At 42.7% G+C, this 23,432-nt stretch overlaps 1 protein-coding gene across 1 annotated transcript in view; it reads left to right on the plus strand.

Moving 5' to 3' along the window:
- The window catches only part of GLI2 (GLI family zinc finger 2), a 191,194-nt gene that overhangs the window by 121,373 nt on the left and 46,389 nt on the right, over positions 1-23,432 (plus strand). Inside the window, exon 3 of the mRNA XM_069021030.1 lies at positions 1,268-1,373. Coding sequence (XP_068877131.1) covers positions 1,268-1,373 — 106 coding nt within the window. The remainder of the gene's footprint in view (positions 1-1,267; positions 1,374-23,432) is intronic.

Genomic DNA, 23,432 nt, shown 5'->3' on the forward strand with positions numbered 1-23,432 from the left:
TAAGTCTTTCATAGAAAAAGAGTTTGGCGTTTACTGAAGTTTGCTGAGGACAGCAAGAGACTTGGCCCAAGCCTTGACATTTTGGTTTTGGATGGTGCTTCCCCAGTCTCCAGAGAGATGGTACCTGTCGCGGAGGCAAGTCACAGTGAAATACCGAGCACAGGCTGGGGTTTGAAACGCTCACTTAGGAGGTTGGGTTTGTTTTACTTTTGGTCTCCAGTTAGACAGAAAGGCCAAGAAGCCAGAGAAAGAATGGTAAAACCTGCAACAATATTAAGTAATCTTTAATGAAGAACTTCTGACTGTTTGTAAAGGCAGAGCAAGACCAGCCTTTAAGCCGATCGCTGCCACAAATGTAGAAAGGGGCATCTTTACAGATGCGTGGAGCCCTGTCAGAGGGTGATTGTACGGGATCGCTGTTGCGGTTGTGCGGTATCGCTATCGAGGCTCTGCTAATTGTATCTCTTTAGCTTCTGTAATTTTAGCAGGAAAGGCCCAGGCAGCCAGGCAGCATTGTCGGGGTGGTGAGGAGAAATAACCTGATGAATTTTCCATCAGCTCAACTCACTCAAATATTCTCGCCGTTAACTTTTGGGGTCAATAATAAATATTAAAACCTGTAGATTTAATAAGTCAATGTAGGTGTTCGCTGCCTTTTGAGACCACTTTATCTTTCCATCAAAGATGAAACAAGCTTCTCAAATGAATAAAAAATAGGGCCTCAAGTGATTACAAGTGAGAGCAATTTGAGCTCCTCTCTCAGAACCTGGCAGTAGGCACTTCTGAGCCTCTTCTGACTGCCTAGACATTCTGCTTTGGCGCAGCTCTTGCTGTTATATTTTTAGGTAAATATTTTCAACTTGTGTGTACAGACCTTCAGGAACAGTGTTTGCTGCCACTCCAGGCTTGAGGGACGATGCAGGTCTGGATCCCACCAGGCTCTGTTGAGTCTGATTTGCGTTGCAAGTCTAGTTTTCCTTGGTGCTTGCTATAATCTCCTCAAGTTCAAAGAGCGCTTAGCTGCTTGTCTTTGTCAAAAACCCTGTTGGAGATCTTTTATGTCGAAGATGTAGGATTTTTCCGCATGACTTTGATTATTTATTCATTCCACTTCTCTGGTGTATGATAGCGCTGATATCATGAAGACCCCTTGTCTTGCACTGCTCTTGCTCTGAAATTCATGGAGATTTAGTGCCTTTGAAATTGTTTTAAAAGGGAAGGAAAAGTTTTTGAAGTCCCTTTTTTTTTCTTCTATTCCCCATAACAGTGCCGCAGCACATTTTTCCGGCCTTCCACGCTCCTTTGCCAATTGACATGCGCCACCAGGAAGGACGATACCATTACGAACCTCACTCTATCCACGCTATCCACGGGTAAGTCTTACACCTCCACTCCCGTGCCTTGCTAAAATGTCATCCACCTGTAGTATTCCGAATCCCTCTGCTAAAGTCCCTGGGACTTACTGCCCTTCTGGCAAGCTGGCCCTACTGGCCACCCTCCACCTCATTGTCCCCATCCAGTGACAATGCTGACCTGCCTGGCAGGAGGGCTTCACAGCTCTGTTAAGCCTACAGAAGTGCCCTATAGCAGCAGGATGGGAGTATAGGGCTTCTTTGTCATTATTCAGCTCAGGTCCCGGGAACAGGCGTGACTTGTGTTTTTGCACCCTCCGTGTTTCTTACATCACGCCTTGCCTGGGTCATTTCTGTCACCATCTTGGCAAAGACCCAGCAGCGCTCCCTCTCTTTGGAGACCTCGTGTACCATTCCTCCCTCCCTGCCAGTTGTGGGGACGGTGGCAAAAGGCTGCCAGGAATGCCGTAATTCAGTTTGATTTCACTGGACAACAGCCCGAATGGGCTGGGCAGCATTTTCTAAAAGCAGTAATAAGTCAGGTCCTCATGGGGGTGTCCATGTCTCCTCTGGAGGGGCAGGACTCTGGGTTTTGGTGGTGACCTTCTCATGAAAGTCTCCTCGACGCACAGAGACTGGTGTGGGGCTACACCCTGAGAGGGGGGTTCATGGTTAATCTCCTCATCCAGGTCATGACAGCTCAATAGTTCTTGATGTCTTGAAGGAGATGTTTACAGAGAGATCTGTTTTCACCTCCTGTAAGCTTTGATCAGGGCAAGGAAAATGGAGCCAGTAGGGATGTGAGCAGAGGTTCTAGTGACCATGGGGCTGGAAGTGTTTCTTCTAGTCCCTGAAATGCACCTTCCCCATGAGAGGTGAGGAGCAGCGTGATGCAGTTGGCAGTCCCACAGCCATCCCGAAATCCTTCAACCCACAGCTGTAACACAGGGCTCAGACATCGGCTGAGGAACAGGTCCCAGAGCACTCAGTGTAGAGGAACCACTGAGGGCCAGAATCATTTTGCAAGACGAACAACTCGGGCTCATCACTTAAAAAAACCTCTCATTTGATCCTCTGGAGTCCTGTTGCAGCCTCGCTGTCTGCAGCGAGTGCTCACCCACCTTTGCAGGGGCTGTTTGTGGAGCTGTGCTGCTTCTGGATAGGTGTGAGCAGGGGAACAGTCCCTGGGAAGCAAGTAATGCAGACAGCAGCAGCCAGATCTGTGGAGCCCCACAGCTACCACAGCTTTATTCTGCTTCCAAAATACTGCAAGAAATAAATGATAGGGCATTCCCATGGATCCTGCTAGAAGACAAGTCATGTTTTTGGCTGGTAGTTAGTTTGACTGGATGTTTAAAGGGGCAGAGCAGCTTCTTCCATGCTGTGCGCAAAGGGGAAATGACAAAGCAGGTTGCTAACATGGGAACTGGGGGGGATTAGGGAGGCTGCATGAATTCTGGCTGCATGGAGTTCTGGTCTTTCATGCAAGTACATGCAAAAATTGTAGAAAGAAGACAGAATAATAACTTGCTGAAAGATGGTTAATAAGCCAGAGCTGTGGCTAATAAAGCACATACGGAAAAGTGTGATATTCAAAAGAGGCATTAGAAGAGAGGCTGGCAGATGTTCTGAGGTTTGTCACAGGTTATTTGTGTGCCCCACTTGGTGCTCCCCTTCACTCCTCGTGAGGAGGTTGGGGTGCACTGCATATACCCTGGGGCTCCACAACAGTTTCTGTGGTGGGGTCATAAGGCAAGGTCCTCTACAAAATGCAACTGGGAGTTCACCACTGATGATATGTACCTATGAATCGTGTCCCCAATAACCCCAGTATTTTATCATATTGGTGTTTTCCAGCTGATCAACCCTGGCCAAGTGTACAGTGCTGGCAGATCAGGTTTCAGTTCATCTGCACCAATATTAATAATCTACTGTGTTAGCAGCTACCACATTTTTCTATCAGTGGACCAAGCATGTCCTGCTTAGTATATTAGGTAGACTTGTTGGCAAATACCTGTTGCATTTCTTCTTTGGGATTCCTCTTGTTCCCAGCAGCTCCTCTCACAAAACCAACTTGCAAGGTACTGGAGAGAAAACTTGGTTGTGGGTCTTAAAGAGGAAACATAGTCATCTTTGAAACTACCTGGGCACTGCACTGAAAGGTGCCTTTGTGGCTGGAGAAGCACCAAAGCTGAGCAGCCAAGTGCTTCTTGGCTGTGGCGGTTTTTTAGGGTCGAAGGAATGCCACTTCCGTTTGGCTGTTTGTCAAGTACCCTGCACTATGGCACAACCACATTGGGAAAATTCTCTGCCGCTGTGGAGTTAGTCTCTCAGTCATTTTACCTCTTCAAATTTTATCTGCCAGCTTCTTAAAATCATGTCTTTCCCTTTACTCCTCTAGTTTTTTATGCTACTTCTCTTTTGTCTTTCTTCTCTCTCCTCCAGTCTCTGCTATGGAGGTCACAATGTAGCGCTCACCATCCTCACTGGAGGATGTCCAGTGTGAAATCATCCAGACATGGTGGTAGATCTGGACTAGAACATACATTACTGGGTGCATGGCTCTTGTTCAGTACACTGGGTGGACTCCGTGGGCACAGATGAGCTTCTAGAAGTTTGTACTCTATCCTGGTGGTGCAGAAATCAATCCTCCTTGTTTCAAAAGTAAACAATTCTTTAAAAAATCCAAGGGCATGTGCATATTTTCACTCTAGAAAATGATGGCAAATGTTTGGAAGAAAAATTGTGTCACTGAGTTTTGGCTTTATGATTAATGTGATCGGTGCCTGACAGAGAGCCCCCAATTCATCAAGTCTGTATTCTACCTGTCTGCCGTCTTGACGGTACCAAATTTATCTAATTACGTGAACATTGCACGGCAAATTAAGTGCAGTGTCATTTGTTGCTAACTATGGGGTCTTATTATCTGCCTGCTACATTATGTCAAAGGTTTGTTTCCTGATTGCTCGATGTGACCTGGCAGTGCATTCCCCTTCATCACTGTTTGCATTTGGCCTAACGAGAACATACATTATTTTATCTCAACTGGAAGGAACTCATCTGCAAGGCTCTCTCGAGCAGAACCACCTGTGGGACCCTTTGCTTGGGAACACAGATGGGAATGTGGAACACTTGAGTAATAAAAGACCCCCATGCCAAGACAGCCCTGAAAAACTTGCTGCGTTTCTCCTCAGTGTTGTCATTCCTTGTGTCTGAATGATTTTCTTGTTAAGCAGCATGACAGTAATTTTCAGGACTTGAGTCTTCTTCTAAATCACTGAGCATTTGTTACATATGTCCAGAAGCAGATTATATTGGGGTTTCCTTGAAGTCTACTTCTAGAGGTTTTTTTCGGATTGTTTTGGTGTTTCTCCAGTCATTAGGACAACCCACTTTTCTGCACTGTTGGTTTTACTTATTTGGTGGTGAATTTTTTGGACGTCTTTAACTTTTGGACTTCTTTTCTTGGTGTTAACAACAATTTGACAGAATCATGGTGCTTGCTTGGCTTGTCTAGTAAAATTATCTCATTTAGATGGTCCTTGAGCTCTCTGCAGTACAAAACAGCAGAAATATTGCAGATTCAAGATATTGTCCTGGAATCTGATGATTGTGAGCCTGTGGTAATATGGAGGATAGAGGGAGTGGCAGGATTGGAGTCCAATGGACACTGCAAAGGATGTAATGCAGAATGGAGTGAAACTGAATATGGGATGAAATCTATTCCAGGAATGTAGAACTAGAGCAGAATGAATAAAAGAAATTGTATTGATGCATATAAATTGTATGAGCCAACACTTCCACAGCGTAACATTCATTTAATAGTAGGTAATACTGCAATACTCAAAGGCTAAGAAAAGACGGAAAAATAAATTTGGAGGTTCTGCATTTTTCTGGAGATATGGGATGAAATTACAGAGGAACATACTGTTTTTCCCTGTGATCCTCTCTTCCAGAGCACAGGATGGCCCAGGCTCTGTGGAAGAGCAGTGGTGGGTCTTACATGCATTTTCTGCAAGCCGCTTTTATTGATTTGTCAGAATTTCACTCTTCACAGTTGGCTGTAGGTCAGCACTATTTGAGTGAAAGTTGTCAGCCAGGTGTGTCTGCAGGCTCAAAGCCAGAGAAATTCACTTCATAAGTTAGCACAGGTTCTTTTCTAACAAAAGGAGTATTTTGTATTTTAGTGAACTTCTTCACAAAAACCTGCTCCACTGGGGCCTGGTCTCTGCAGTAACTCCATCTGCTTTAAACTAAGGGGGCTCAGCATCAGCTTTGCAAGAACAAGCCCTTGACTCCAGAGGAAAGCTGCTGGCAGATATGGGAGGTGATAACATGCTTACCTTTTTTTTTTTTTTTTTTTTTTTAAATCACAACAAAAATAACTAAAAACTCCTTAGCTCAGCTTAAAAGTCCCTGCCAATGCAAGAGCCTTCAGGGCTAACCCTAGTAAACAGCATGCCTAGGCTTGACTCAGCAAGAAGCTTTTTGACAGTAGCTCCTAAACTGTGGTTAAAACCCATCAGGCATTATGCACTGTGACAAACAAAAGCAGCCTTGTTTTTCTACCAACATCCTGGTGGTGTTTTAGGATGCAGTTCTGACATTATTTATTAACAAAATATTGTTGTTGCTCTTCTGTCCACACATCAAAATAGTAAAAAAAAAACAACCAAACTCTGAGCTGATAATCACAAATTCCATGGCTTTCATAGGGACTGAATTGTCCCAAAGACCTAAACATAGAGAAAACTCCATCTCCATAATAATGTGGAGTTGCCCTAATTTCCCTCTGGTAGGGATTTTATCTCATTTAATCAAGGATCTTCCTCCATTTCCCTGAGATCTTAATATATTATTGCAGATTTTTCCTGATATCCAGCCTACGCTTTTTTTCTTTATCTGATCCTATTACCCCTCCTTGTTGAAGTTTGTTTCCTTTTCACTCTGTTAAGCTTTACAGAATACCTTTTCAGAACCAGTTAAAATGTTCCTGAGATGTTTAGGCAGGGTGATTCACAGGCAGAGGAGTTGACTGTTAAACTTTTCATCATAAAAAGAGTATGTCTCAAGTGTTTACAAATTTGCCAAATTTAGTGTCGAACCCAAGATTTTCCATGTTGAATATCTGTTCCAGTCTGGTTCTCTCTCTCCTTTGTTGTTTTTTGTGAGATTCAGCCAAGGGAGGCCAAGTGGGGTTAAGGGAAAATATGTTGTTTAGCCATACAAAAAATAATCATCATCATCTTATAACTGCTTTTAGAAACACCAGTGTCTCTTGCTTTAGAGTTGGAATTTGTTATTGTCACAGATGTGTCTTGTGCTGTTCCCATTCTACAAAAACACACACAAACCCCATCAATTTTGTCAGATAGGAATCCTTTGAAAAGTCTTGCTTCCAATACGTGCATTGAAGTGATGTCAGAGTTTTGCAGTGAAATTTTCCAAGTACCCTGTGCCCCTGAGCACGCTTCAGCTGAACCTTGCCAGGGCTTACCTGACAGTGCTCCCCGTTCTCTGCTGAGGCCTCTCTGCCATCCCTTCCATCCGGGGGGATTCATGACTCCATGGAGGAGAGGAGCCGTTTGCAGTGTGTGCTTACGAAGCTGCCTTTGTGCATTATCAGGCGTGCATAGAGTGCCTTCAGTTATCCTTCGTGGGGCACCACTCCCTCGGGGCTGCAGCTGGGATCCTGTCACGCAGTTTGGGATGGGACCCCTGGTGATGGCCATTCCTGCAGCAAGGATGCTGCTCAGCTGAGCTACAGAATGTACATACCAGTAAAACCCGTGTGTTTTCATATTTACTTTGCTACTGGAGTAGAAAATCTTTGGCAGGTCGTGATTGATGGTACTGTGCTGCTTAGGAGACAGAGCGGGCTCCCTCCGGAGTCAAAGCAAACAGCTGCTCAGAGAGGCCTTCTTATGTGTTTTGCAAAGTTTTACGACTTTCACCGAATAGATACATTGCTCATTTGGGAAACAGGTTTGGGGGCTCCCACATCCAATTTATTCTGTCCCCTTCTTTCCCACATGCTTCTTTTATTTATTTAAGAAAATCAGAATGTGCAGGTTTTCAACGGTTTGCAGGGGCTGGTCCCCTCCAGAAGGCTGGTTCAAACCTCTCCCTGGTCTGTAATTAGCAGGAGTCTGTTGCTTTTAGGTGGCTCTTTGGTAACCTACAGGAGGTGATTTGGGGGACTGCTAATACCAGGATTAATACTTGATGGTCACTTGATCCATCTCCAGGAGACCACAGATGAAATACTAGGCTTCTGCTGTCATGTTCTGGGAGCTGGAAAAATTACTTTAATTCCATGTGTGCTTTATTTTCCTCATTTCTAAAATGTTGTCACAGTAATATCCTTTTGATATCTTGAGAGCTAAGACTTGTTTGGCTTCCAAGATTGGTCCTGTAGCACATTTTCAGGCACCAGGGAAGAAGTATATAGTGCTACCTGCCTGTGCAGAAACTGGGAAGGTACATGCCTAACATCTTCTGGCCTCAGTGGGAGGACAGGCTGATCAGGTCTTTGGAAAATGGGGAAGGCATAAACCAAAACACTGATCAGGCCTAATATGTTTCTGTAGGCTTTTCCAGTCTCATAAACTATTCTGCAAAACAAAACAAAACAGAACAAAAAGCAAACAGACAAGCAAACAAAACCAAACCGACAAACCTTCACATCTTTCTCTTTTGAATCTTGTTAAAATTTTTCAAGCACATTCCATTATATGAGAGATTTACACATCTATGCTGTTCTTTAAATTCAGGATATTGTTGTCATGTGTGTTTAGTTAACTAGCCTTCAGAGTACTTTGAATAACTGAAACCTGAAGTCCAGAGGGACCTGAAGTGGTTTCAGACTCACTAAGCTGCAATGAAATGCAGATTGGGTTTAGAAATATTTGGGCTGGATCTCCAGTTGCCGAATGCTGTGACACTGGGATGGAGTGGGGGGCCTGGGTGAGCTCAGATGGAGTTGTGCCTATTTGCACTTAGTGAAGATCTGGGCTACTGAGTTGCTTGTGCTGTGAAAAACTGCACCTCTCATTTAGCCTAATCACCGCCAGAAGTGTAAAAATGGCTAAGAGGTTTTAGTACTGAGAACAAAAGCGTGATCTTTGAGGTCTTTTATGTAAACCTCTGGCATGTGTTCATTTAATATGATGTCACTCTGTAATCCACCATTGCTTTTAAATGTCATTCTCAGAGCTTCATGTCAGCGAGTCTTAAGTAATAATCCCTTTGCTTACCTCACTTTATAGTAGATTAAAAGTGACTTCATGCTTCCACCTTATCCACTGTTAAGCTTGTGCTTTAGGAAAAAAAATTATTTGAACTCTCTTCTCCTGCTGCTTTCTAAAGAGTTTCTAAACAGAGAGTGCGTGTCTTTCAGAAGCTATCTCCATAGGATTGCCCATTCTCCACTGCTTTCAGCATCTGTGAAAATGGATAAATGTTCAGTGCCAACTTCCTGCCCTTTTAAACTCCAGCATTCCGAATTTGTTTCTCAAGTTTTGTCTCAGCTAAATGGGGAGCACTGCCCTTGCTGGCCTCTTCTTTTTCTTAATCCTAAATAAATCACCTCTCTAGATGGTATTTCACCTCTCACCAGCTTCTTGCGGTCATGAAGACAAGAGATGCTGAGACCTGTTGCAGTGTTCTGCTCCTCTGTAGCACTTTCTCTTGTACTGCACAGGGGTCTGTGGATTTCCCTTGTATCTCCTGGTTTTGTATCTCCTGGTTGAACTTTTACTCTATCCTGTAGCAAATCCTTTCTCAGTATATAAAGCTCTCCATGCAGTTCTCCTGGTCCACCCTCCTTTTTTTCTCTCCCTGAATTTCACCCGTCTGCTCCTAGCACACCTCCTTGTGTAACACGTCCCTCCAGATATTTGCTGCATGTTGTCATATCCTCCTCCCTGCTCTAATGAACTGGCCAGGCCGCAGCCTGCAGCATACAGTCAATTATCAATCCACTCAGCCTCCTCATTTTCACTGTTTCTCTGAAATCCTTCCAGTGTGTGTGAAGATAAATGGACAAACCCCATCCATCCCATTGGCTTGTGGAATGAAGCCTGTGGCACATCACTTTTCAGGTGCTGGTTAATCTGGATTCTCAGCTACCAGTGGCCATGGGGAGCAAATTACACAGGGTGCTGAGAGATAAAAACTAATGGCAGGAATGCTGGCTTGTGATACTGGAAGAAAAATGTAGGATTTTTAATGTCCATACAGAGCGGAAATTTTCAAATCTCATCCAAAAGTTCCCCCCACGCAGCAAAGAGCAGGGAAGTCAATTTACCCTGGATGGATAAGGACTGAGTCAATTCTGCTGGGATTAGAACATGTGGTTCGAAGGATCCTAGGTATTTTGGGTCTGATTCTTGGACCACCCAGATGGCTGGGGGGAAAGTTAAAAAAAAAAAACTAATGAAAAAAGGACCCGGTTTGGCAGAACTGTGGATCTGGATACCCTGTGTGCAGCTGACACCATGCAGACACATCTGCACCAACCAAAGAGCAGAACTGGGTGCTGTTACTCTGGCAAATCTCAGTTCTGCACATCACTCCCGTGGGAGGGCATGTGTTTTATTGGGCTTTCTAGATCCCTGACTCTGACACTAAACCACATAAGTATGTTTTTCTTCTGTGTGCCAGACCATTTTGAGAATTTGTGATTTTACACAATTTTCTGCCTTGGAGACTCTTGATTCCTGTTCTTTTATGTTTCACCATTGATACTAAATAGCTAACAGCTAAAATTTAGAGAATTTCTCAAGGGTCAAACTTTTTAAAGTACCTGTATTGTTTCAGATCATAAATCCCAGTGTACTGGGTCTGGCTAACAATGTTTGAAAGTGGGTGTTGTGGGTTTCAAAATAGCATTGACTCTTAGGACTGGCTTGTCAAGTGCTGATAATGCAAAGGCTCAATGTGTTTTTCAAACAAGCTGGATCCTAGTAAAGGTCAAACTACTCCAACCTCCATTAAAACTCAGGACACTAAAGCCATCTCTAGTAAAGGAGTTAAGTACCTAAAAATTCATAAAGTGGCTGGAGTGAAGAAACACAGACATGTTAATGAGGTGCATTATGCTTGTGCATACTTGGAGCCCAGTGTGCATGCCCAGGCCATGCAGCTCCTGCAGGACCAGTGAGGGTGTTTTCTGCCCTGTCTCCTCTCTGTTGTAGAAGCATGCACATGGCAAATCTCATGGGAGGATGTGCTATGGAAAAACATATTCAAGGTTTAGATTATATCAGTTGGCCAGGCTCCACTTCAAGAGCAAGTTTACTGCATTCCCTGCTTTCACTTTATTGGTGTGTGTGGGGTTGGTTTTTGATATAATTGATTGTGGTAGCTGATAGTGAACCAGGAGAATGTGAGTCTTTTGATGATTTTTTAAAGCAGATACTTGCAGGGGGGGGTGTGGGGGGTGGTGCCTTAGAGCATGGTAGGAGCTGTCCTTTTCCACCCCCTGGGCAGCAGAAGGACCTGTACCATGGTTTCCCCGCTGCTGAGCACATACTGTTAGATTAAATGTGAGCATTAGGCTCCACCACCACCTCCTGCCCTTTCTATGGCTGCACTGGTGTGCCAGTGTTTCTTTTGCACAGGTGTAGCCTCCTCACAGCAGAGGTATTTCTTCGTGCACAAGTCATTTTGTGTCTCTCTTACATCTCTCCCTACTCTGCACACATGAACTGAAGTCACTAATAACAGCACCTGGGTGCAGTCAGGCGAGACTGAAAAAATATGTTGGGGCTGTCTAAAATGCAGTCACATTCCGCTTTTGGGGTTTAAGTCTCTCAAAGAAATAAATTTATGTTCTTAAATCCTGTAAGGGCCTTTGAGATATTTTCCCTTTTGATCCTGTGAAAGCATCCTGGAAAAGAATTTGTCTTATTTCCCCTCTTGCCCCTTTCCTAGCTAGGCTTTCCTAGCTTGGTTATGGAGCTACTTACATGGCTTTTGATTTGCAAACCAGCTGCTGGACATGGTACCTGCTGATTGAATGCTTCATCTGAAAGCCTCTTAAGATCCCACAGAGTAACCACACATCCCAAACTACCACTGGTAGAGGAAGTCTACCAGAGTGTGGTTAATACATTAAAAATAGGAAAGTTTCAAGCTTACAGCTGCATTAGGGTGATGTTCTTACATGCGCATTCTTGTTTGAGACTATTTGTCTTCACTGTGAGATAAAACACTCGATTTCATAGGCTGTCTTTCATCCTCACTCAAGTGAAGTATGATATTTTACAAGAGAAAACTGCATTGTAGATGACAGAAAGCAGAGTGTAGAATGATAGGGTGGTGAAGGAATTAATGCATTCAGTCATCAAATCAGTAAATTAAAGGAAGATCAATCTAATGAGGACTAGCAAGAAGGAGAAGATTTGTAGAAGATACTTGAAAAAAAACGATGAGCTGATGATGCAGAGGGTCACACAGAAAGTGCTCTAGGCTACAGAACTGTTTTAAAACCTCTTCCTATTCAGGAAAACATGTAAGTATATGTTTAATTAGAAATGCCTGTTTAGGTCTGTTGACTTCAGAGAAACTTAAATGCATGTTCACATGCTGTCCTGAGGAGAGGTGCTTTTCTGAAGATACCACAGAATAGAAATGTTTACTAAATCCTGCATGTGTATTTGTGCTGTAAAAATAGTTCATATCAGTGATTTTTCTTGTGCCAATATGGACTTGGCTGTTGACTTCAGGTATGCTCCTGAAGGCTTCACTTGATGATGATTCTTTAGATGATTTTTGCAAAGTATAAGTCAAGGTTGAATGAAGAGGGACTCTAGAGCTCTGGTGGTTACTTCCACGCAGCATTGCTGTGACTCCAACATCATCACAGAGGTCCCAGAACTGGTGTCAAACAGGACAATTAAAATGTCCAAGTGTCTACTTCCTAGGAAAATCAAATTTTGAAGGAATTAGCAGTGTTTGAGCTGCTGCTTTGGGTAGCTGATGACCACTCAGGTCAGACTATGTTGGTCCTGTTTGTTTGAAAAGACCCTCGAGGAGTCAATGATGTTTGCAGTTCTCTGGGAGTAACTGAAATACGGCCTTTGCTGCTGTTTTACACAGATCACAAGGCACCCATTTTGTGATGGCATCTTTTGGGGATCAGGGTACAACATGAGAGTTGGTATATTGGAGGGACCAGGTCAGGGTGAATAATTCTGTTTTCTGTAGACCAGCTGGAAGGATTTTGCAGTTGGTTCCCAGGGCAGAAATCATATAGAAGTCATTTCTATTTTTTTCCCTTTTTTCCTAGTCCCCCAGCCCAACTGATGCTCTGTAAGAAGTATTGCTAGGAACTGATGGACAGTGAGGTATCTGCAAAGTTTTATCCAGTACATTTTAATGCTTAAAGAGTTACTACCTGTTGGTGTATTATTTCCAATAGAAGTCTCTAAACAGAGAAATAGTCACGGTGAAACCAGTGTCAGCAGACCCCAAACTGCTTTATTCACTTAAAAAATAGTAGACTCCCAAAGTCAAATAGATTTCTATCCCTCTTTGGAAAAGAAATTACACAAACACATAACCCAACCATTTTTCAGGTTAGGCCAGAGAAATTCCAACCCTCACTCAGGATGTGGGATGACCAGAATGTAAGAGACTAAAATGGAATTGAACCAGCTTAGATATTTTACGAGTCATGTTTTTTAAGGGTTCCAGAGGATTTCTACAGAGGACAAATGCACTGGACTTTTGGGCTTTAGTGATAGGAAGGATAACTGCTTCATATTCCTCACCAGAGCATCATCACGTGGCCTTGCCTAGTGAGTCGGAGGGAAAGGCATTCTCCCACCAACACCACTTCCTCTGTGTCCTGGGATTTTCTATGCAAGTTGTCTACTCAAGGCTTGGCTAGGTCTTGACCTCTCTTGGCATGCGAGAGCTAAACCTGGTATGACTCCAGACTTCCCTTAACCGCGTCTGGTTTGAATCGTGTCAGTGCCCGGATGAGTGCTAGCACAAGAATAAGAATCTCTTCAGAGAGTTGTTTGTTTGTTTGTTTGTTTGTTTGTGTGTTTAAGAGATGGCTTCTGCCAACTGTGAAGAAGGCAGGAGCTCTGTGAGCTGTAACTTCTTTCCCTTCAAGTCCTGACGTGCTGCTGGAGCTCAGGATTCTGTCTGCCTGGTTTCTCCTTCCTTGATCTCCGCTAAGCAGGGTTTGCATGTCTGGGGAATTGTGTGACGGTTTCTGATAAGGATGGATGGTGAGCAGAGACTTGGGATTGATTTCTGTGCAGATGTCACATTGCTTCAGGTATGTCACTCTGGTGCAGCATATTTGGTGAGTGACCTTTCCCAGGGTGACTCAGTGAGTAAAGGGCACAAATTGACAGACAGAAAATTCCTTAAGGTGTTTTGTGCTGAAGAGCAGATTGTGCTCCCTCCCAAAGTCTTGCACTAGATGCAGTGGTTTCCTATTCCTTCGTTTGGTTTTTGACTACATTGCCAAACTGGACTTTTTCCAGGATCTGGTTTCTGTGATTGACTTCATTACTTTGTGTTTCATAAACGCAACCCTTCCTGCTCTGTGTTTATTGGTGCTCTTCTCCCAGGCAGGGCAATTTTGTGGTTCTCACATTCACCAGCAAAATTGCTGTGATCTATGAACTTCCAGTGCAGTAAGGATTTGTGTGTACATGTGGTGTGTGTGTGTAGTCTTCCTTACCTACCAGTGCAAGGTCTCAGTCTAATCTCCTGCTCCTGTTACCATCCTCACTGGGTGAAAGCTGGGCTGGAAGTAATCTCCTGGACTACTGTGCGCCATGGTCTGCACTCCCCAATCACATTTGAACTTCAGTTGAAGGAGCCAGTGGCATCCAAGAGGAAATCTTTGATAAAAATTAAACTGTAGACTTTTAGAAGCTTGAAGGCTGAAGGTAGAAGATGGACATGGTGCAGCCAGGCAGTCTGGCATCTTGGGAGGTGTTACAAGAACTTGACAAATATGCCTGTAAAAATCCATGGGTACAATAGCGTGAGCTGCATTTGTTGTTAATTTTTGACTTGTCAAACTTTTGTCCTCCTTCACTGAACAGCAGAATGAGAGCTTTCCTGTGGAACTTCTGTAATTAAAAGCTTATCTCCTGCCAAGAGGTCCTTATAACTTCTTGACTTGCTCTGTCCCTCAGATACTCTACGACTGGCCTTAGAAAATGGCCTGTGCATTTTTTTTTCATTGGCTAGAAACTCTTTTATAGTAGGCATGAACGGTTGTATTAATCCTTATGGTTTTCACAAGTACCAAAAATGTACTGCATGCTAGATAAGAGTAATTATGTTGCCATTAGATCATGAACAGCTTTACTGTACTGTGGTGTGACTTTCACAAAAGGAATTGTGAATATTGGCAGTTCAGATTTGGATAGTTGAATTTCCTTGGTTACTTATAACACTATAGATTATTTAAACCATAAAATATTTTTTTAATCCACATTATTTTCACCTGTTACATCCTTATTTAAACAAATCAAGCAGCTGATAGACCTAATTAAAAAAAAACCCAAAACATGCAAAGTGCAGGATCTTAAGTTCTATTCTCAAAGTAAACTTCAAGATAGAAGAATTTCTTACTGAAATCCCATCAGCAGCCTTTTCCTACAATGAATGCATGTAGGAGCTTACACCCCACTGAAATCAACTTGAGCTGCAAGTGATACTTGATGGTACAAGAACATGACTGATGGAACTTTCAAATGCTTCTACCACATGGAAAACCTCACTACTGGGATTTCAGCATAGCTTTGATTTCCAGGCTTGGTTTGTTTGCCACTGAGTTGTCTAAAATGAATAAAGAAATCCACTGCACCTGAGCAGTTCTGATTTCTCATTTCCAGACCACAGTACAATGGCCCTGTGTTTGCCTTTTTCAAAACCAGAGAGAAATGTTTAAATAACATTTTGTGCTGAATTATTAAAACTGCTGCAAATGTTTCCATTAAAATTTGAGTATGTTTAATATCCCTTCTCTTGAATTTTAAATAGAACCAATACTTGGTGACTTAATTGCCCAGCAATATCTCTTTTTTAGTTTTTTTCCTTATATTAATAAAATGAGTGTATTTACATAGTTCCAACCTAAGCACATCTCGTTTTACTGACTAATTGCCTCATTTAAAGGGCACACAGTGTTAACACCTTTTGGCTTGCCTGAGACTTTACATCATGCTGAATCCTATAGTGAACTTTATCCTATGCAAAATATAAATCATGTTTTCCATCCTTCTTGATAAAATGTTCAAAAAAAACCCCTCCACAACTCTCTGGTCATTTTAAACTGTCCCCCCATTGAGAACATTGAGGTTGTGTTCAGACTACCTAGAGTACCATCTCAGACAGAGTCTGGCTGCTGTTATGGAAAGCAGTGGCTGTAACCTGTGAGTTGAGGACCTGCAGTTGCCCATGCAGCCATCTCTTCCTCGGCTCTGCATAGTTTGAGTGTTCAGAAACAGGGCTGGGGGTCTCATCCCTCTCACCACTTAAATGCCACATAAGCTGGTGTTTGGTGAGATGCAGGAAGGGTGATTTTTGAGGTTGTGAAGTGATGAGGATCCTCCTGCTTCTGCCCCTGAATCAGCAGTAGAGGAGGCACCAGAACTGTTAGTGTGAGGAGGATGTCTGGGGGCCTTTGCCAGCACTGATGCTGTAAAAAACCCCTGGTTTTCAGGAATCACCCCAAAGCCATCTGAAATTCCCTGGAAGGGGGAGCACAAGGAGTGGCTGTGCCTCTGCCATTGCAGCATTTAGGAGAGAAACAGCTTCAGCAACTTGGCATCAACCTGGTGCTTTTGGGAATTAGATGTGACATTTGAGGTCAGGTTGGCATAACTTAAGGGTCAGCTAAGGACTGGAGATACTGAATTTCCTACTTTTACCCAGCTGCGCTTAGTGCCCAGTTTTAACCTGAGTTGAAGGAAGGTCTGGGGTATCTCATATGGATGAGAGGCCCCATGCAGGCAGAGAGCAGTGGCCAGAAGTGAGGCCATGGCACAGCCCTAAGGACAGAAGCCACTGGAGGGTGGTGGTGTGGTGATGAGCTGTCTGTGCTCAGGCCTCCTCTCCTGCCAGGCCGGTGAGCACCAGACCCGCTGGACACCAACACAGCCATGGTGGATATGCAGGACTGGGTTCTCTGGCCTGGAAGGGCCATGTGTGTGTGTGTGCATCACTCTCCAGCTACAATGACAACGGCTCTTTGAAATGCTTTTCTGCATTTGCATTTGCAAAAGCTGGATAAGCCTTTTTAAAAAAAAATCTGATAAGTAGCAGGCAATTGAATTAACCACTGTTGACTGTATTGCTGTCTCTTAACAAACTCCATCTGTATGGTCTCCCTTTGTAGACACAATTTTATAACTTAATTTCCCTACCAAAACATCAGTGTTTACTTAGTAAGAAATCTGTTCTTTGTCAGCTTAAAACAGTGATTTCTTTATTACCACTCTGCGCAAGGAATGACAGCACAGAGTTGGCACTGGAGCAAGTCTGGTTGAGTCTACAGCGTTGTAATGGAAACAGGGTGAACTGAGGGTCAAGTATAATGGGATTTGTATACAGAAATGTGTCTGCATAAGGAATAGCTGCATGAGATAAGAAAGATGAGGCCTGCAGGTCTCCTGTTGCATGGTGTTGGGAAGGAGGTATTGCTGTAGGTACACAGCTGACACAGGAGATGGGGTTACCTCTGCGCCGGCGTGGCAAAGCTCCCTAAATCACTCGTGCCTATTCCTTTGCCAGCTGATGTTGGTGGGTGTAGGATGGATTGGGGCAGTGGTCAGGGATTACTCTAAGAATATTTTGTTTGTAATTTTTACTGATTTTGGGAAGCATAAGGGTCAGTGAGGGGTTTTCAAGCTGTTACAGTCTGTGCCCTCCCTAAAAATTTTCTAGCAGAGTTGTTAAACATAGTATAGTGAATTTGGCCTGAATAATAAGAGGCATGCAGAGATTTTTTGCTGTCTTTCGCAGCCCCTACAGGGGTTTTTAGTGATTCCCAAGGGTTTTGCAAACCACAGGTTGAAAAGCACTAGTGTAAACTTCCAGCAGTAAACAGCTGGGGAATATCAGATCTGTATTCCTGCCTTGATAAATGTGTTATATTTTCCTATGCCGTTGAAAAACTGAAAGAATAGGAGAGCAGCTGTAGTCAATGACACCAACGGATCTGGGAGCAGAGGAGTTTTGCAAGGAAGATTTTTTGGGTGGTTACATGGCAGATGAGATATAAAACACCTCATCTTTTCTTACCATGAGGTGATGATTTGGGGGTGCGGGAAGCATCCTGGCTCCTTTGAAGTATGTTCAAGTTGTACAGTGCAGTGAGCAGTGCTGGGGTTTTACCATGGGACTGGGCTTCTGTTTACTGCTTTTACCTTCTCCTGCTGTAGAGCCTTTCTCAGTCTTACATTGCAGGCTAGAGCTGGCAGAGAAATGCCAGTTTTTTATTGCAGGCAGTTGGAGAGAGACTCTGAATTATTTTGCTTAACTTTTCCCTATGGAAAATTAGACCCTAGCAGAATGTTGTCCAGATTTTTTAAAACATTTATGTCTCATTCATGTTCATTTTCTTCCTAATGATAAAAAAAAAAATAGAAAGGAAAAAAAGTGATAGGTTAAAAAGAAGAAATTCATGTTGAAGTGCTGATTTATTGTTAATTCTCTTATTTTGTACAAAAAAGTCAAGATACTTCCAAGAATAAAGCTTGTTTGGAATAAAAAGGGTTTATTCCCTTCAGTCATATCAGTGAAAAACTTTTACCTAGTTCTGCTCTTCACCATATAATTGCTTGCTTTTCAGCATACTCGTTGCAAAGCAAAGGCTGGTTAGATCAGCCAGTCTGCTGGATCAGATCTTACATTACATCTTGAGCTCTTTGAGTGCCATTAGCATTTCCTTTTAGAAGTGAAGAAATATTGACAGTTTCGTAGGTTATCTCGCATTTTACTGCACGTTAGGGCACTTCAAAGTCTTTATGTAGTGATGGGAACTGTCATGAAGTAGATGTGAAAAGGGCCTTTGGTCCAACTAAATCTGTCAGCAAAAAGATTTAGGGCAGGTGGTTATTATTAGAAATCAATGTATTTATTATATATTGTTCAGGAATATTTCCCTTTGGAGGTTACTGTGAGTGCTATTGCTGTTTAAAATGTGTCAAATGCCAGTAAAATTAATTCCTGTAGAAAACCCAGGGAGCCCCAGCCAAAAGCTTTGTTATTATGGGAAGGCACGTCTCTTACTCCTTTGTGCTGTGATGCACCAGAGGCAGGTACACACACAGCACACCAGCAGAGTGCCTGGCACATGTCTGTGTATGTGTGAGATGTATTTCTGTGCAACTATCACAATCACCTCTGTGTACTGACAGAGCTCCTCTGACTGCTGTGTCTGGAAAGGCTTTGTAGAGATCTGTGCTGTACCTGTTCCCATTTTGTTATATTCCCCTTTGTAAACTATGGGGTTTGGTTACTTCTGGTTAGTTACAACAGCTTACTGCTGCTAAGGGCAAGTGTGTCATCTTTCTAAAGCTTGGACACCACTGGTTTTCCCCTGTACTTTAGAAAAGAGAAGCAGGACATTTCAGGGTTTTGTAATTAATTGGATGTAGGTTTTCCTTCCTTGGTGTCTTGTTTAGCTATAGGATTTAAGTTATAGGACCTTGGATTATGGGAAGAGGACATTCCCAAAAGAAAAGGAGCATATTAGCAGAAACATTAATGCTGGAAGTTGTTGTCCTGGAACAAAGATTCATTTTCCATTCACCCCATGATTTACAGCACATTCCAACCAAGTGATTTGGCTATGGTCTTCTGGCATAACATTGTTTGCCCTTTCCCTGACATTTTGCATATAAAGAAAAGTTATGAGCTTCTTGGGCATTCAAGGTACCAGGAAATGCAGGAGTCTACCTAATTTGTTAACATGAAATTATAGATGTCAGACACAGACTCTGTTAGTTAACATTGGTTAGAGTAATGCTGCAGCCAGTTGATTGTATTACAGTCATGATGAAGAGGAATGGTCTTTTTTTGCTTTTCTGGGATATGACAGGTATGGAGCCAAGGCAGATTTAAAGTGTAATGAATGAATAAGCATTTTCTGTGGTTTGCCTGACTCTTCCATGAGCTCCGTTGCTGTGGTGTTGCTGCCACTGTCTTTCTCTTTCCTCAATGGGTTAGGGCTGGCATAACATGGAAGCAGACTTTTCCAAAGTAGTATAGGAATTGTCTTTTAAATGCTAAACCCATCTGTAGCACTTGAATGTTATAACCTTTTAAGGAAGAGAAGCCTCCACCCAAAAGTAGCATAGGAAGAAGACACTGGGCAGGGAAAAAAAATTCAGATTTCTTCCCCACAAACATGCACTTCCATTTGTTTTCCCAAGCCCAATGTCTTCACAGCTACAAGCAAAGTATTCACTTGAAAGTGCTAATATCCTCAACATGTGTCCCAAGGGAAAACATTGAGATGCAGAGAAACAGCTGTGTCACATCCAACACATCTCTCTAACGCCCATTTCCCACATCCCCACACCAGTGTTGACTCCTCTCAGATCTCCCTCAGCTCTGCCATCAGGATCTGGTCTGTGTCTACACCTCTCCCCACCTTTTTCCCCACCAATTCCCACCAGGCTTGCTCCTTCAATCCACCATGCCACTGCCTAGCCTTCATCCCCTTTCCACCCTGAGCCTGCAGCGTTTTGACACCCCAGCTCTCAAATTTTGTGACTACTGGAACCAAGTTCTCGTGTCTGGTGGTTTCAAACTGAAGCTCACATGCCTCCAGGTTTGCACTGTTCCTTAGCTTTGCTTTCTTTCACTGGCTCCTGTACTTCTATCCACACTTTCCTTCATGCCTTTTCTCTCACTTTTCTTCCTTCTTTCTGCCTCATCTACCTTCCTTGAAGTTCCCCTTCTTAAAATATGCTTCTTCTCTGAAGGCTTTCATCATTAATCTCTCAAGAAACTATCTTAGAGCCTCATCTGCTGTGCTTTGATTTATTCGTTGTGCAGTTTTTTTGGCAAGTATCTCACAAGAACTGAGCTGGTCATCCTTCTACCTCCATTCCTAAAGAAAAGCTTGTGTGAAGAGGTGGGCTTTCAGAACTTAAATTAAAAGATCATGTAAGTAAGATAATTGGATAAAAAAAGGATATTAGGATCTGAAACAGAGTGTTTACTTGCTTTGATGTGCTTTGGGAACATATGTCTGCACAGTGGGTTGTGTGGCTGATTAAGTATGAAACAATCCAAGAAAAAATCACGACTATTAAGCTTAAATCAAAGATCTCTCCCTAAGACACTAATTTGATTTGGGTTTGAAGGTCCCGTATCAACCCTAATTTCTACCTTTGATGTCTTGCTTCTTTGTGTGTTGTATAATGGAGGGCAACCTTACTTATAAAAATTTGCGGTTTTCTTCCATTTTAAAACCAAATATTGTTATTGTTGTTATGTTGCAGTTGTGGTTACAAATGTCAGCCAAAACTAGACCCATCTTGTGGTAAATGCAGCACAAATGCAATAAGAAACCATATGTGGTCAGGAAAATTTTTAATCTGAGAACCAATTCCTGTGTTCAAGCTCCCAACTTTGCTCCTTCCAAAAGTTGTCCCTGTCCCCACTGAGGCTGTGAACAACCTGCGAGCTTAAAAACATGGTTAACTTATGGTGAAACTTAGATGAAAAAAGGTTTCAAGCTCTAAACCAAAACACTTTTGATTTCATGATTAAAAAATAATATATATCAGGTGAAGTCAAATAGGCTGTTTGATTTGTTCTTGGGATTAGATATTTTAAATTTAGGATTGAAGTCAGGTATGTTCTGGAATGGTCTTTCAAAAGGAAAAATGAAAGATGTTTACACTTTTTTCCACTTTTAAAACAAAAAAAATCTTTTTTTTTCACCTGGAGCAAGTATTTTAAATTGACCTCATGTGCTAGAACTTGCATTAAGTCTAAGGGATGGGAAAAATCATGCAAAGAAATTGTACCCGCCTTAGATTATGATACTGTGTAGATGAAAAACAGAGGAGTCACGTTGGAGACCTGCTCTTGTTGCTCCTGCCATTGGTGGCAGAGTTTGCTTTGATTTTGGTAGTACAAGATTAGACTGTAGGCATGGCAACTACCACTGCCAATGGATGTGGAGTGGGATTTTCATAATGTCTACCTAAATCCTTCTCAAGGCACTGCCCAAACCACAAATTCACAAATAAGGGATTTCATATTCAGAGATTTGTGTCTGTTGAGCCCCAATGGAACTACCGCAGTTACCTGATCTGACACCTGCAACACTGGCCATGGGATTCCCCTCTTTAATTTCTACAGTGGGAGAAATTACTATTTCCTACTATTAAAACTCCAAGCCTTGCAGTGCACTTAAGGCCCATCTTTTAGAAAAAACATCTAGTTTTGCTGTACAGTCTTGTTGCAATGCTGAATTTACCAATTCCATCTGTAAACCCATCTGATGGGAACTTACCCTTGTTGTTAAGAATATCTTTTAAAACAGATGTTTTATTGTTATAAATCTTTTATTATTATTTTTATGCTTCCTTTTTAGCCCAAAGACACGTTTGAGGGGAAAAGAGAAAATACAAACTGCATGAAACATGCCAAATAAATTTCTGCAGAAAAGCTGTCACAATTTTTGTCCAGATTCACAATCTCTGTAACATCTTTTAAGTGAGAGCATTAAGTGCTGAATTAGCAAAGGTAGCTCTGATTTTCTATATATTCATCTTTCTGAATATGAAAAAAAAAAATTATTAACCTTATTTTAGAGCTGAGAAGATACAGGGGGAAAAAAAAATTACTTGTGCTGTGCATCCTGATGGAGCGGGGGCTGGGAGTTGTCTCTTGAGTCTCCATCCCGATCTCTTTGTAGAGGGACACATAGGCTGGTTCTCCAAGTTGATAGTCTTATATTCGATCATCAGGTCACTTTAGTGGGTAATTATCAGCTTGTTGCAGTGCTGGGAGAGCTGGGAAGCACGAGTGATTCCCCATCGCCTCATTACCAGGCTGCCCCGCGCTCCGTGGCAGCGGCTGGGGGGAGAGGCGGCTGCAAGGCAGCTCTGTGCTGCTCCTGCAGCACATCCTCTGCTCTCCGAGCTGAAAAAGCTGCAGGGAGGGAAATCTTTGTGAATGATCAAATGCCATGTGAATTTGATAGTCGTGGCCCAGGTTTGACCTCTGGAAGTTACCTTGTTTTGAGGGACCTCGTGGGGTTTGATCCTGAGGGTACCGCACAACTGTTGCGACCTCTCGCCCTTCCTGTTGTAAGGGACTTTACATCAGAAATAAACAGAGGTGAAGCTGAGGGGCTGGTGAGAGCTGTTTAGACTGAATCATTTAGCATGAATCCTGGGGCACTTTAGGTTTCCTGTTGAATACAGGTTTGGCATCCCATCCATTCAGTGTCTGCCATGAGAGCAGCCCATTTTTCAGTCATCTATATGGCTCTCCTCCATCTCCTTCAGACAAAGGTGGTGTTCTGGGAAAACAGGACTTGGAAAAATGGGCTAGGAAGTTTTATGTAAAACAAAACAAAAGCAAGGGTTTTTATGTGGGGTTTAGAAAGGATTGTTGGTTTTAAAAGCTTTTTTCTTATAGTGAAAGTCTACCAGGCTATGGTACTCCTCCCCATGAGTAGTTCTGTTCTTTGCTTCTATGTCTGTTTAGCAGCTATGCATTTCTTTATTGTAGAACAAAGCAATTGCTTTCAAGTGTCCATATTCCATTAAGCATATGGAAAAGTATTCAGCCCTTTGTTTTCCGCAGAATGAATTTATTTGTCACATAAGTATTAATTTAGACTAGTCATGGAACATTAGTGCTTGATAATTGTCTGCATTTTTCTGGGGTTTTTTAACTGGTGGAGATTATTTCAGAAACGTGCAACTTCTTTAACTGTTACATTCATTGCTGAGTGCCCCTTGCAGAGGCAGCAGACTCACAGCAGTGGCAAGATGTGGTGAGATGTTGCTTCATCTCTGCCATGCAAGATTTTAGGATTGCTGATGCATGTCCACAAAGGGATAG

Source organism: Aphelocoma coerulescens, chromosome 7 (assembly GCF_041296385.1).
Source record: "Aphelocoma coerulescens isolate FSJ_1873_10779 chromosome 7, UR_Acoe_1.0, whole genome shotgun sequence".
Lineage (NCBI taxonomy): Eukaryota > Metazoa > Chordata > Aves > Passeriformes > Corvidae > Aphelocoma > Aphelocoma coerulescens.